We start from the raw sequence: 16,408 nt of genomic DNA, 5'->3' as shown, positions 1-16,408 counted from the left end.
CCACTTGAAACACCAGATCGAGTGTCATCAATGTGCTATACACCTACAGTAGTCTTTGTTCTTTCCCATCCATCCACTAACTCACTGAACTCACACTGAGTGCATCCGTACAGACAAGTGCACCCATACAACTCCTGACAGCTCCAACAGCCGAACCTGTATTCATTCAACACATTCACTGCACGAGCTGGATGAATCACTCAAACAAGACAAAACACAAGTGATTCTTTAAAATGAAATCAAACTGTGCCGTCTGAGGTATTTAGAAAGAACTGCAATCAGAGAAGAAACATGGGAAATGACTGTTAAAATAGCAGCAGCCACTTCAATGTTGACATTTAGTGAACATTTAATTTGATAAGCAGGGATTTGAGTGAATATGAGATAAGAAGCATAAAAAGCATCACTGAAGCCTATTTAAGCAGATAAAACAAGCCCTCTTTCATCTTCACATATTGCCGCAATGATTGGATTTGAGTGACTGGAAACTATCGGGCAGGAGAAAATGACAGACATGTTTTATTTCTCGACTATCTGCTTTGGGGCCGGTCTTTGTGGGCCAGCGCTCTGCTGGCATTAAAGCGCTCTCGCTGCCCACAGTGCAGTCGCCGTCAGCTCTACAAACATGTAAAAGCAGCCAGTGTGACAGGGAGGGGCGTGAGAGCTGAATGCTGATCATCTCATTCACAGTCGGGCCACACACCAGCCACACTGACACATTTCATCACCTGTACTATTTACCAACTTTTTTATCTCTGCTACCCACTACTTCAAAAATGATTTACTCACAGAATATGCTTTTCTCCTCACAGAGAACTCATGAAAAAACAAAATGTTCTACCCAAAGCTGAAGTTATTTTGCTCAGCAGGATGCCCTCTTTGTGACTGTGTGATTGGCTTTGTGCGCGCATGTTATCTTTGGGAGACGTGTAAAAGTCTGCATGGTATTGCACTTGAATAAATAACATATACTGGAGTGTAACCAAAATAAAAGCATCAGATATAGTCTCCTATAATTTGGTTGAAAACATGGGTATTGCATGCATATAACATGGTTTTTAGAGAAGGTTTCATTATCATTAAAATAAAAATACAATAAATACATTGTGTTTTTTATTTACTTTGGCTTATGGTACTGTATATCTTTTTTGGAAATGACTCTCCCCAATAGCTTATTTGCAATCAATTGACTATTATGAGGTGTAAAATTCAGATGGAGGGCAGGAAGTGATAAATCTATATATATAGGAATGACGTAAAGCTGGTTGGATTGACCTCCAGGCTGCAGGTAACATCAGAAAATTAAAACTCATGTTGGATGTGATCCATACAAATCAAAGAAAGGTAATATTTTTCCCACAGCTTGACCAATTTGCCCAGTGTGGACATGATCATCATTTCAAATAAACTCACCCTTTAGAACTTCCTTATGTTACTCGGCGAGCTGATGAAAGCGTTCAAGTGAACCAAAACTATTTTGTGTGTGGTTGGGTCCACGACTGATTAATTGATTGCCATTGATTTATGTGGCCAAAACAAGACCTCAGTTGTTTCAATTTATTTTATTCCTAAATATGATTTCAGTAAAATGTCATCCTTGTCAGTTCTGTCGATATGCACTGGTAGTAGTAATAAATAAATGTTAATGTATAGGATTAGACAGCATCATCATTCAGTATCCTTGTGGCTTGAGGGTAGAAGCTTGAGTATAACTGTTATTTGGAGCCACAGTCTACATGGTTGCAATCTCTGTGGTCTTGACTTTCTGCCTATACACCTGTCATCAATCAACCAATCATTAACAGTGCCACTGATCGCAAGCACACCAATTGGCACACACAGTTGTCAATCATGACCTCATCACTACTTATAGCCGAACCAATCAAAACACTTGAAGACACATCAGCGTGGTAAGATCTACCTAAAATGATAGAGACCATCTTTGGGGAAAATTTATTTGGCGTTTACATCGAGTTTTTATCTTTTTAGCTAACAGCAGGGTTTGTGACCTGTACTACAGCCATCCAGCAGGGGGCAATCAAGATGTTTTGACTTTACTTTTGGGGAGCTGTGATGTCGTCCATCTTTATATACAGTCTGTTTTCTAGCTACTAGGTCAACCGTTCCAAGAAGTCTGCTGGTTAAATGGAGAAGTTGTCATACTCTCCACAACTACTGCTATTTCTTTTCTTTTGAAGTGTACAATAGTAAACTATAGCTAACTGTACTGTGGTGTGCAGTTGGGTCCACAACTGAAACAATGCTGTCTTGTTTTCGGCTGGGTCAGTAAATATGCTTAAATATTACTGGCTTTTACATTTCAGCTCTGGACATGGATGCATCACCATCAGGCTAATACTACTTGCTAACTTTAGCTACTATTTTCTGCCAAGTAGGTCAACCATTTCCAGAGATGTGGTGAAATGCTGGGCCCGAGGAAAAAACACGCTCAGCCTTGCAGCAAATTTTTCCCAGTGGCCACTTGCGGTATTGCAGCAAAGCATTTTCCCCATAGGCCACCATTGTAAAAGAGACATTTATAAAGCTGTTGACAGGACACCTTGAACTGCAAACAACCTCAGTTATGATTCTTTCTATTATGAAATTTTGAGCCATGCAGGGTTTATGTTTTTAGAACTTTCCTCAAGCTGATTTCAAAATCTGTGATGTCATTACAATGTTAAGTCTATGAGCTGAGTGGGAACTCGTGGGTGGCCAGTGGGGGAAACACTATTTCAGATTCAGTGGGCCGCCTACCACAGAAGTAAACCTCGAAAGTAGAAAACTTTTTTGGCGTATGTGCCAGCTGAGCAACTCCACCGGAATGAATAGGTGTCATCTTGGCATCCGGTATCTAATTATTAATAAAATCTATGGTGAAATGCTGTGAAAAATGGCTCATGGCTAAAAAAATATAGAAGTTGTCACATCAAATTAAAGTAGCAACCAGTCTGAAGAATGTTTAAAACAACACTTAAACGTTTATGTTTGACATTAACATGACGTGACTTAACTGTTTCTTTTTACTTCTCCCCTTTACATCCTATTTTTTAAGTACTTAAATTGACCCATGTTTTTTCTCAATTTCATTGACTGCAATTGTCTAAAACAGCACAAATCATGGGCATTTGTGCTGTGTTGTTGGTTGTCTCTGCCTCCAGTTGCCTGCCCTCCATCTGAACAGCGCACAGATGTAAGACTTCATATGCAAAGAAGCTACTGTCAGAATGTGGATGTGTGACATGCAACCATCAGTTCCTCTACAGCTACATCTTTCAAGTGTTTTTTTTTACCAGTTGCAACAGACTTCAATGACATTCATCAATTTTCGCTTTGAATGCCAAAATTTAAAGTAATGCAGTCTATGGCAGCTTCTTTAGATTTTTTTCTTTCACCTCAGTTTACTGTCTTATTCAACACATGATAAATAAACAAGGCAAAAATCAAATAACAAAAAATAAAAGAAAACAAAAAACAAACATATAAACAGCATTTAAAGATTTAAGACACCAAAGGGCACTCCAAGGCAGAGCTGCTGTGAGACTCACAGACTTGGCAGTTTTCATAAAGAAACAGCAGAGCACTCGGATCACACTGAAGCTGAGAAACAGACAGATGCAGGAGACAGATTAATGGTGAGACAAAAAGAGAGAGACACAGGATGTGCAAGAGAGAGTCAAAGGTTTAAACGAGTCTGTGAGAAATCTCTCTCTTGCTTCTCTCCCTTCAGACCGAAGCCTCACCAGCGGGCCACTTGGCTTGTGTAGTCCTCAGTGGTGGTGGGGAAGTCACCGTCAGTCCCTTTCTCCAACCCTCCACCCCTTCTCCCACCTCCATTTCCTCCCCCTCTGTGTTTGGGCGGCCACGGCCTGCCCTGGTCTTTTCGCTCCCTCAGCCAACGCCTCTCCTCGCGCCTCTTCAAGCGCACCTCCTGGTGCTCCCTCTGTCGGGTGAACTGGAAACGCTGGAGGAACAGGTCCTTTGCGTACTCGTACAACTGCACGTCCAAAAAGTTGAGCTCCTCGATGCGTCTGCGCACGGGCTCGCTCAGGTCCACGTTGGCGGCTCGCGTGCTGTTGATCTGCGTGAAAGCGGAGATGAAGCGCAGGCTGAACGTCCGCTCAAACAGGTACTGCGTCTTGCGTTGAAACTCAGTCAGGCCGTAGAAGGCCATGTTCTTCAGGTTGCTCATGGCGCTGCTCAAAAGGATGTGGTTTCGCTGGCTCTCGTTCATAGAGGACAAGTTGTAGCAGCCCACCAAGCTCAGGTCAGCCAGCATGCGGACCTGTCGGTTATTGGCCAGGTTGGACGGGCAGTTCATGAACTCTGTCAGGGTGACACCGGACCAGTCATCCCCACTGTAGCAGGTGGGCAGCTCGTCCTGGGTGGGCGAGCGTCCGTCACACATATGGAGGGCGGTCTTCCATGTGGCTCCGCGCTGGACGTGCTTCCACTCGCTCAGGTAGCGGGAGACTGGGTCTCGCAGCATGGTGATGTAGTAGAAGTTCCTGCAGCCAAAACAAACACAGTTAGAGAGCTGTGAGCACATCATCATCACAGAGGGCTGCCCTGCATTGTGCTGACAGATGGTGACTTTTGTCTGTGTATGAAACTTCAAGGTTGAATGCTAATTGGAAAACTGAAAGTCTCACTAATTAGTTTATTATAGAGTTTATATATATTGCCCTTGAAAATTGCATCAGAGTAATGATTTCACAAAATTGAGCTTGAACCGTTTCCATTCCACAGATTTCTCCCACCTGCCAACATGAGGAATAATTGGGAATCAAGACATAATGGTAATCCATGGACATACAGAAAGTGAGTAGAACTGACCCAACTAAATCCCAAATATGTCACTGTTAGAAAATAATGAGGTTTCAGTTCTGGTGCTTCAAATTTGTTGCACTTTTAACTGGGTATCCTACCAATCATTTGTCACCCAAACACAGCCGGGCTGTTTACAGGAGAAAAGACATTCGAGTGTTATTTTGGTGGTGAGGAACTGGTAAATAAGTGCTATTCTCGCCTTTCCCTAGAGCGAATATGTCCTCAATCATAGCAAAAGGACAGTCACTCAAGGAGGAAGCTTAAAGGAATGTCCTTCCTCCCAAATGACCATTTGTATGTCAGCTACTCACCCCATGTTACATTGACTCTGTGAAGAAAACCTTGTTTTTCACGCATGACTCCGGTGAATGAAGAATCCAAAAACTGAGAAAATTCTTGACGAACTTAAGTAAAAGAGGGCTGTATTAAACAACAGCAAAACATAATCAAAAATTTGTTTATAAACTCTCCCACAACTTGTGCAGCATAATCAAAGTGTCATTTATCCAGTCATATGCTCAATAATTCTCACACAGGAGACTTTGACAGAAAACTGGACTAACAGGGAAACGTATCTATGTTCCCATTGAACAAACAGTAATTTTACCTTGCTGATCACAGGGGCTGCTGGTCTACTACTGCCTCTGTCAATTCGTTTATCTGTGTTGTTGTGTGACTTAAGTGTTTTAGTGGGGTTAGTTTGGATTGAGCAAAGCCAGACTCCATTAACAAAAATGGTAATTTTACCTCACTAAACACAGGAGCTGAGGGGCTACCGCTACCTTGATGCGTAGTTTGTTTGTGTTATTATGTCACTTTGGTAAATCTGAACAAACAACAAATCAAGGCAGCAGTAGACCAAAAGCACTTGTGTTCATCAGGGTAAAATTACTGTTTGTGTCAGTGGAGTCTGGCTTAGAGAAAAGGCTGCCTGTTTGGGAAGTACTGAGCATATGACTGGATGAATGAGACTTGGATTATACTGTGTGAGAGCTTATAAACAGATGGTTTTATAGAGTTTTGCTTTTGTTAAATGCAGCCTCCCTTTAATTCAATTCAGCAAGAATTTTCTCAATTTTTGGATTCTTCGTTCACCAGAGGCATGCAAGAGTAGGCCTAACCTTTCTTCTCTGACTCAATGTAACACGGGGTGAGTAATTGATAAACAAATAATTTGGATGCTAAAGTATTCCTTTAAGATGGATTCATCAGTTTCTACAGTGTCACAAAAGGGGCATTCAAAGAGGAGTGAGAAATCTCTGTGGTTGAGGAAGCAAAACAGCCAGTTTCCTCCAAAGGAAAAAAAAAAAGCCAAAATGTCAAATATAACTACATGGCTACAAATCACATTTGATTGTGAAGTTGATATTTTGCTCGAGAGTGACAGCCCCCACACAGGAGATTTCATCTGCCCTTCATGCCAAGGTTGGAGACCTCCAAGGAGATCCACTCTGCTGAACCGCAGGTATGTCAAAGCTCACTCTGATGGAAAACAAAGATTGGACAGGTGTTGGCCAGGTAAACCTTTCCTAAGATGATGCCCTGTGAGTGCCATGTGAATATTTAATGATGCGACCCCCTCCCCAGAGAACAGTCAGGGCAGATAAAGTGGAGTGCCGCGCTGAGATTTCACACTGACTCCAAAGCTGCTCGCGGTGCTGCTTCACTTCTTTCGACACAACACACATCCACACTGTCTCAGCCAGGAGTGGAAATAAAGGAGCTACACAAACAGTCTCCCGTGCTTACGCTTTTTTGTCCTTCAGGGTTGGATTCACACTGGAATACTTTGCCCAAACTTTATACAGGTTGTTTGAAGAGAGAATACTGTTTCTTTGGACTCTTGTATTTGTTTTTCAGCAACTATTTGTTCCATTTTTGTCCTTTCTAGTTCTGTTAAATCAGCTCTACCACTGAGATTACATCATAGCCATTATCAGAGTCTGAGCCTGCTTCACTGATGAGGATGGAGGGCGCTGTCTCCAGGAGTCTGAAACAGTTAGACTGAATCAATTTGTTGATTTAATCGGCAACCTTTTTGATAATGGATTAATCATTTTTGCAAACATTCTCTCCTTCTAGCTCCTCCATTATGAGGATTTGCAGCTTATTTGTGTTGAACATCGTTGTATCTGAATATCTATCTGGGTTTTAGACTGTCAGTAAAACATAAGACATTAGAGGAAGTCAACTGTTTGATCAAAAATATAATCAGCTCATAAGATGAACTGATAATGAAAAAGAAATGGCTGGTAGTAACCCTTGCCCGTTCCAATCAAGTGGCAACCTCATGGGCTGAAAAATAAAGCCAACACGAAAATGCCAAAAAAACTGCAGTTCCTCCTGTGGCCACTTGAGGCTGACTCCAGAAGTGAGTAAATCCCCACTGACACCCATGTTAAGATGCCCAACCAAAAAAATAAATATAATATAATATAATATAATATAATATATACATTTCTGGCTTAAAAAAATAAAAAAATAAATAAAAAAAAGAAGATGGTGACGGCCAAAATGCCAAACTCAAGACTTCAAAACCAAATGGGAGAAGTCACAGTAGCTACGTCCATTATCTTATTAAGTCCCCAATACTTCCAGGGGGTTAAAATAATTACTTTAATAAATATTTCCTTAGTCCCAAATCATCACGATAATCAATTTCAATTAAAATCAAGCAAATTTGTGTTTTATAGCTGCCATGTCAGGTGATGACAGGCTGTCAAATATCAACTAGGACACTTCTTCCCTGCAGGAACTGTGCTGTGTGTTGTGTGTATCAGTGGTTCCCAATGTTTTTCCTTCAGGAAACCCTCTTCTGCCATTGAGTGAACTGACAACTTCTGTCTAAGTGACATATCTTCTTGAATTTCATGCTATTTTCAATGCATAACTATAACAGCACAGAACAATTGATAAACTGTACAATGAACTCAAATAGCGAATGTGAAAAACGAGTGGTCTGGACAAATTAGAGCAGATTGTTTCCTGTGAATATTGCATCAGGGATTGTTCTATTAGTTCTTTGATTGTTTGTGGTAAGCCTTTTTACATCCCTTAAAATCAACAGGGCATTGCAACCCCCCCATGAAGCTTTGGCGACCCAGGTTGGGAACCAGGGGTGTATATTGCAGCGAGAACATTTTGTCACACTAGTCATTTGTACATTAAGAAAATGATACCCTGAAGTGAAACAGTTTGACAGTGAGGTGTAAAGTAACACTGTGGATGGGATGTTGAGGTGGGATATGTAAGCTTACGCAGCAAATCAGATTCAATTCCAAACGTTCAAGTTCTTGAAGGTTACTGTGCATTAAGGTTGCTTTTTAACCATGATAAAACTATTTCCCTAATCTCAATCAAACTTATCCGATCCAAACCCAAAACGTGACACTGGTTCAGTACACTGAGAGAATATTAATCTACTAGTGCATTTGTGTGGTATAAAATATATCACACAGGAAACTGTTCCGAGTGTATTCAAGTTTGCAAACAGCACCAAACCACAACATTGCCAAAAATGTGTCTGGAGTTTATCTGGGGGAAGATTCGTCCTAACTGTGCCATGGGAATGTCACCGCTGACAAAGTTACCCGATACGAGTCAAGGAAGAAGCCGTGTGATTACAGCCCTGGTGGCTGCAGCTACATCCTGGCACTTGCTCCTGGAGTTGGCCGGCTGCGGATACATCCTCATTAGACTGTCTCTGGGATATAAACACATGCAGCAAGTGTTGTTTAAGTGCACTCGACAGCCCAAAGGTCAGTTGTGTGCACCATCAGTGTCAAAATGCATCAGGATCAGCGGGTCTGCAGAGCTGTCTCGGGGAGGCTTTCCCTGAGTGATACAGATGGCTGCTGAGGGGGAGGGGGTCGGAGGGGGGGTGAGCATTCAGGCTTCTCTTACCTCTGGCCTGTGCTATCATCAATACCACTCTACAGTCAATTCACACTTGCTATCAAAAGCACTGTGAAAAGTTTACACAGTGATGCTGCTTTCTGGCAGATGACTGTTATTAAAGCACGACACATACTGTAGGAAGCAGCAGGAAGTAGACATCTTAATAATACACTGTCTTATAAGGCAACACTGTGACAGAGCAAAGAAGAAGAAGCAGCCCGTTTTTAAAAGGGAACAAACACTAAGCATTCCTCTGTATTTTCAGTATGTAATCTTTAACCAGTAGATACATTTTTACATACAGAGTGATATGGACTGTGCACCACAGACTATTTGCACACGTTTTAAAACTGCATCAGCAAGAATGTGTTTTGACCAAGCTGCAACCTCCAGGGCAGAAAAATGAAGCCAACGCGGAAATGTCAAAAACTGCAGTTCTCTGAATGGCCACTTGAGGCTGACTCCAAGAGTGAGTCAGCCCCCATAGACCCCTATGTTAAAAAGCCCACCTTTACAGCAGAAACAAACATGTTTATAGCATGCTACAAAAAACATTGTTGGTCTCTATAGTTAATTTTCCCCTTCATGACAACTGTACCGGGGCAGAATTTAAGTGTCATTAGGAGTTAATGTTATGCATAATTAAGGGCGTGGTGAGTTTGAGTGACAGGTGAGTATTGTCCGTTGACAACATTGGTTGGGTAAAGTAACTATGTCTAGCTGTAGCCATAGCTGTCGTTATTTAAATGTGTTGTCAGTACATGAAAGATAATTGGAACATTTAAGTCATCAAAAAAAAATCTTGCTCTGCATTTGGTTGTACCAATGTAATGGTTGGACTCTATAGAAAGAGGCCCAGACCGTGGATATCTTTGGAGGCGATCTCCGTTTATTCCTGACAACTCTGACAGCAACAGGTAAAAACAAAATCCTCCGCCAATTACAACCATATAAACTCTAAGCCCCTCTCCCAGGGTATGAAATTAACAAAATATTTTGGGGGCAATTTTGGCCCCCACGGTCTAAAAAATGGGGGCATTTTCAAAATGTTTGGGGGCCATCAAAAAATTGTAATTATGTTCTAACAATAAGCACATGAAAAGCAAAACCAACTAAGATAGTGTCTTCACTCTTCAGTAGAAACCACTATAAATGAAATAAATAATGGGTTACATAAAGTTATGGTTGCAAAATATCACTCAGATTTCCTATAATTCAACCAGTTTAAATGTGATGATTTAACCATTAATCTACTGATAGCAGTACTAATGTTTCACCACATTACAGTTACTTTTACTGTTAAAAAGGCCAAATTACTATAAATTCCTTAGATGCAATCCTGGAAGTAAGTTAATTTAAAATTTAACATTCATTCTACCTTAATTTTTCATTAATTTGTCATTGTGTAGACACAGATCACCCAAGAAATGGTTAATTTATACTTATGGTACAGCAAAGCCCCCTCCCCTTCTCTGTCAGATTACTCTCACGTAATCAGTGCAATCTCGTTGATTATGTCTGGAAAATGAGTTGTAGACGTGACGGTAAATTAATTTAATGAAAATAAAATTATACTTTAATGTCAGATTGTAATACTGTTAAAAATATAAATACATATAGTTGTTTCGAAAACTTGGGGGCAATTTTGGCCCCCGGAACATGGCTTTTGGGGGCATTCTTGGATAAATTGCGGGCCAAATGGCCTGTGGCCCTTGCTAATTTCTGACACTGCCCTCTCCCATGAAGTACAACAGCAAAAGAGGGTCATGTTATATTCATTTCAGTACAATAAAACACAGAAAACATACCTGACAGCGACAGGTAAAAATAAAATCCTCCATCAATTACAACCATATAACCCCAGCTCCTACACAAATTAAGTGATACAGGAATATGTTAGCATATTACGCAATACGTTTAGGCTGAAAAGTGAACTTATAAACTTAACTTCACAGCACTAAAACATGGAAATTACCACAAGAGCGATGTCGCTTACCTCTCCCATAGAGTGCAACAGCAAAAGGGGAGAGATAAGGCAGGTGACACCTCTTTATAGGTGGGGTACCTCCAAAGGTGAACGTAGGGGTACAGAAACTGAACATCAAATGTTCCACATATTGACTAGGGAGGCCTAAGCGTGTCAGGTAATAACAACTGAAACAAAAATTTAATTACAATACTTAATATTACAAATGTACATTTGATTTTGTGACACGTTACTGCTGTATAATTGACCCTGTTACACTAAAAGATCTTTTAAAGAGTCGGGTGTTCAGTTTTTCCTGGTAGGTACATTTTGTTTTAGCAAAAATGAGCATTAGCATTATTATAGTTAACCATAGCTGTAAATGAACCGTGCTAACCAAGCAGCGAGCATCAGAGTTATCTCCACCCTCTCTTTTAAATACGGTCACTTCTGGCTAAAGCTTAGATCGGGCCCAAAAAATCCAGCCCGACCCCACCCAAGCCTGTGCATGTTCTGTCCCTTTAACTATAATTACGAGCCTAAGCCCAGTTTAAACCCGACATTTTTTTTTTTTTTAAGGATTGGGCCGTTACAACTGACATTTTGAACAAGAGTTGTGTGAATGACCAAAATCTGTTCAGAATGATCTTAATGAATAGTGCAACAATGAGGAAGGATTATGTCAGAACGGGGTGTTTATTTATAATGATCCAAAAAACTATTATTACTAGTCTATTATGAGGAGCCCGACCCATCCGAGCGGGTCCGGGTCGGGTTCGGGCTCGGGCAGAGAATCTAAGCTCTACATGGCTCCAAAAATCCAAAATGGCAATGTCCAAAATGCCAACCTCAAGGCTTCAGAAGTTCAGAAACCAAAGGGTGACATCACTGGTCAGTTAATGCACAGGTCAGTGACTCATCACCTACACACCCAGTTTTCAAAAGTCACGTGACTAAGGAACTTAGTAACTGACATCATCCTCCACCCTGTTGAAAACATGTTTATCAACCCCAGCAGGAACACTCTGGTTTATATCTGAAATGTGCTTCTGTGATGGTGAAATTGTGGATGGCACGTTAAGGATAGAGAACCATGTAAAGCTGCTGTGATCACTGTTGCTGGTTGACAGGAACACCAAATATGTAGCAGGTGGAGGGACACAATGAGCTTTGTTATAGTTTGGAAGGCATTTGGTGACTGGTCATTACAAATATTTCCAAATTTCCATATTTCATTTTATTGGAGGTAACTTAACCCCAGTCCCCCACGATGATTACACACTTGGCTGGAGTCAAAAATGCTGCTGAACTCGAGGTAATCATGGATCAATAATGGATAGGAGGCATATTGCAACTCATTCCAGCCCAGAATACTCATCGTTAAAGCAGCAGCACCGGCAGCCCGACTTCAGCGGAGCACAAAGCAAATAGGGGCCGGTGAACAGAGATCGAAGAGGAATTCAAAAGCGTGGATGAAAATAGAAACTACAGCAGGGAATGAAGAGGGGAGCAGAGGACGGAGCTCGTACAGAGAGTAACACAGACGCTTAGTATAATTAAACTACATGTAGTTAATGGATATGGAAAGAGTTTGATAAATACAACATGCATAAAAGCTATGTTTGACTTATACATTTTAAAAAGAGTAACGGCTGAGAAAGAGATAGTTCTATGCTCTCAACAAACTATTTAAGGCCTTACTTTGAGCATTAGGAAAACAAGACACACTAAATACCATAGACTGATTCTAAGCAGGTTTCTATTGTGTTCACACTGGAAAACTGCCAAAAAAGTATACTCAAAACAGTGGCCATGTATCATGCAGATGTCTTTGTAAGTTTTATTTCCATCCTCCATCCTCCATCCTCCTCCGCAGACACCGTGAAAACTACAAAATAAAAAACATAAAAACAAGGATTGAAATTCAAATCTCTTAATTACTTTTAGAGTCTCTCAACAAATGTCCAGCACTTAGACGTGCCCAACAATAGTCTCTCATGCGAATTTTCTGATAATAGACAGGTCCCAAAAGTTTGCACAGCAACAGAAAATATATTGAATTGCCCATACAGGCCACTTAAACAAATATCATAATCAGATACTCGGTAGCCATGTTGGTGCTCTCTGCTGCCATACTACCTCAACCCATAATGCAACAGGTGCAACCCTGAACCCTAGTCATGTGACCTGTTACTCTAGATCAGAATAAACCTACATATAGAACACTACATTTTTCTTTAACTGAACAATATTTTAAAGGTGGTATATTTTAAATCATCTTTAAATTAAAGTTCCCCTTTTAACTACCTATTTCTTACATTTTTTATTAGTTTTTAATGACAATGAATTTAAACGTTAATGTAATTATGGCTAAAATATGAAAAGTATTTCAATTATATTTAAGTAAAAAAGACAGTTACACACACTATGAACACACATCTTTTGATTGTGCTGGAGATGGACAACATTCTCCCACAATGCAAAGCACAGAGAAAAAGTGGGAAAGCATCAAAACTAATTGTGGATTGTGATAAAACGGTTCCAGGAGCACATCAGACAGAGATTACTAATGAGTTTTGGAAAATCATTTTGCCGTCTCAGTTCAAAAAGCGTAATTTCCTGTTAAAACACTTTAGTGTTTGGATTACAGGAGACTGGGGGTAACTGTAACATTTTTTTTTTATTGTTTTTGATGCCACAACTCAAACCTCTCAAGCTATTTGGATACAACCTTTGTGTAGGTAACAAAAGGTAACAACAAACATTCAATCAATTAATTGTTTTTAAGCAATTTTAAAGTCAGAATATTGATTGAAACACTACAAGTCAAATTTTACATTCACCCCCATGTGCAGGGGTGATTGTCACAGCGTATGAGGCAATTGTAACAAAATACCTTTCTATAAATACCAAGGACAACAATAAACTCCCAAGAATAAAACAATTTAATATCTTTTGAACAATTAATTCCAGTTTAACTGAAACAGAATCAATAATCAGATCAAGTATGAGACATCAGTTTGTCTATTGGCAGGTGGAGAGGGATCACTATAGTGTTGTCTTAAGAAGAATGCCTTGTCTTTTATTGCAAACCAAATCTACCTACATGTACAAATAAAGTAAGCCTACTTGTGTTTCCCACCTGGTGGGTAGTGGTCCAAAAGTGGGTTGCAGATCTATTCTGAATGGACCGCAAGTGACTCATGAACATGTAAAGTTTGTAAAAAGCACATTTTATTTTGTAGTATATTAGATTTCTGGCGCTTAGCTTTAATCTTGAAGTGCCGTTTCCTACTGTAGAGTAATTGACTAATGGACAGCTACTTGACAGAGACAGCAAACTAGCTTGACAACATGGCCAAACACAAGTATGATGCTGAATATAATAAACTGTGTGGGGACCTTGAACTAATAACTAAGGAGAAATCTGGACCCTGTGGCTGGACCAGTTGGGAACCACTGCCATAGAGTATGTGCAGAGTTTCGTGGTTCTGTCTCGTTTCTTGTAAGTGCAGTTTGAGATTTTACAAATGCCCCTTGTTATAACTGCCCCCAGTCTCCCCTACCTGTGGACTAGCTGCTGAAACAGTATGCAATGGAGATTAGTACGTAATATAAACTGTATGCAATCAGTGTGTGGTATGGAATTGGTACACAGAGTCAGCAGCCATCTGTATGGCACTGCAGTGCATGCTCACACTGAAAATGCTAACATGGTGATGTTAAGCAGATTTAATATTTACAATGTTCAACATGTTAGTTTAACGTGTTTAAAATGAGCTAATTATCATTAACGACAAAGTACAGATAATGGGACGGTCAGACATTCTGCATGTATTTGGAACCAAAGGACCAGACAAATGAAAAGTTTCATTTGTCTTCTTCTCTTAAACTATTACTACACATGAATTTGTGAACCACATATATTGCAAACCATCCAAAAGTTTGTCAAGACAGTTCCCTCTACCCACTTTGGTCCTGACTGAAATACCTAACAGACCAAAAACCGACTGACATTTCCACCTCTCCAAATGTCATCATTGACACAGCCCCTAAACCCAGGCAACACGAAGAAACAGTTTTATCCCCATTTGACGTCAAAGCAACAGACAACAGGCTTTAATTGCCGGTAATTAGCCTCAATGACACAATTTCAGCCCACTGCGTCTCCCTGATTGCAGGCTGCTAAATCGGACATTGTACTTTCAGCCTGAGCGCATGGTGTTTGGAAGCAGATGAACCGAATTCACCCATCAAGACTTCATGTGTGGGAGTTGGATATCTCTGCAGGTGCTTGAGGGTGGGCTAGACAATAGGGAAAAGCAAAACAATATATCTCTGTGAGCTGGGCAGAAAGTTGTTGAGAGCAAAGGCTAACACAGTGAGCAGTAAATAAGTAAAGACAGACCATGTCCCAGTACAACAGTGGGACTGACTGATGTTGCTGGGATGTAGAGCGGTGGACACTGTGTGTGTACGTGTATGTGTGGAGTCTGAGTTTGAAGCAGCTGCTTTTGTATCGTGCAAAATTTCAACCTGTTTACAGTCTGCTGACTTCTCTGATTTATCCTCACAATGTAACAGCCTTGATCTCTCTCCATTGCTCCTCTGCAGCCCTGGAGCATTAAGGAAAACATTTTTTACACACCTTTTTACTGTCATTCTCTGAGCTTGGTTGCCTATACAGTAGAGAGGCAGGTACAACTGAGGATAACATGACATCACAGGCATGCTGCTAAACAACTACCATCATATTTTGCTATTTATTTATGTACATCTATTCAAAGAAAGCGGAAAGGACTATAAATGAGTATTTTTATTTAATTAAAGTCTATTTGATTGTGTTCTGTTGTTTTAATAGTATTACTAAAATGATTACTGTTTCCCCTACAGTATACTCAGTGTTGTTTGTTTCTCCAGTAGCATTTTGAGACTCTTTTTAAAATAAATTTTATTTATTTATTTAAAAAAAAAAAAAAATTCTGGCCAGATTTGTTGGGACCTGACCTCGTAACAGGCCTCTGGTTATTATAAAGAATGAGGGAGGGGCGTAGCTGGTCCTTCTTCCTACGTCCTACCTCAGTCGAGGTCCAGGAGCAAGAAGGGCCTCTTCAGAGGTTCAGGAGAAAGAGAGAGTGATGGAAAGCAGAAACTTCTCCTTAAGTTGGCTTGGTGACATCACAGAGTCACATGTCACTCAGTACGTTTACCAGCTGCTTGAGAAAATCGAATTATTGGCTTAGTCCGACTAAAACCGGACAGACTGAAATTGGACTATCCGTAGCTCGACCAACACACCTAGATAATTCGATTGAAAATCGAATTATCTAGGTGTGTTGGTCCACTTAGTCCGACTGGAGTTGGACTCTGTGTTCTGTGTTCCACTTTTTCTTTCGCTGGCTTTCACGCAGAAGAAGAAGACGATGTAGCAGCAGTGCAGTAGCTCATGGAAAAACAAAAACAAAAAACAAACACCATGGCGACCGAGAAGCAGAAGACGCACTCCTGGTAGTATGAGGAAACTACATTCATGCTCCGACAGCTAAAAGGAGCTAAACATTTTGAAGTTTATGGATAGTAGGACAACGCAAAACGCGGATTTCTTTAAAAAAGTTTCTTAACAAGAATTGGAACTAGTTCAATATGCACTATATTAAAAAGAGACATACTTGGTCAGAAATTCGATTTCCTCTTCTTCATGTATACTCAGACAAG

At 40.4% G+C, this 16,408-nt stretch overlaps 1 protein-coding gene across 1 annotated transcript in view; it reads right to left on the bottom strand.

The window, feature by feature from the left end:
* Positions 1-3,553: 3,553 nt before the first annotated feature.
* The window catches only part of hs6st3b (heparan sulfate 6-O-sulfotransferase 3b), a 111,129-nt gene continuing 98,274 nt past the window's right edge, over positions 3,554-16,408 (bottom strand). Inside the window, exon 2 of the mRNA XM_050048121.1 lies at positions 3,554-4,508. Within this exon, the coding sequence (XP_049904078.1) occupies positions 3,740-4,508 (769 nt within the window). The 3' untranslated portion in view covers positions 3,554-3,739. The remainder of the gene's footprint in view (positions 4,509-16,408) is intronic.

The sequence above is a fragment of the Epinephelus moara genome, chromosome 7 (assembly GCF_006386435.1).
Source record: "Epinephelus moara isolate mb chromosome 7, YSFRI_EMoa_1.0, whole genome shotgun sequence".
NCBI lineage: Eukaryota > Metazoa > Chordata > Actinopteri > Perciformes > Serranidae > Epinephelus > Epinephelus moara.
Note: the sequence above shows the minus strand (reverse complement) of the source record. Positions and strands in the feature narration are given on the sequence as shown.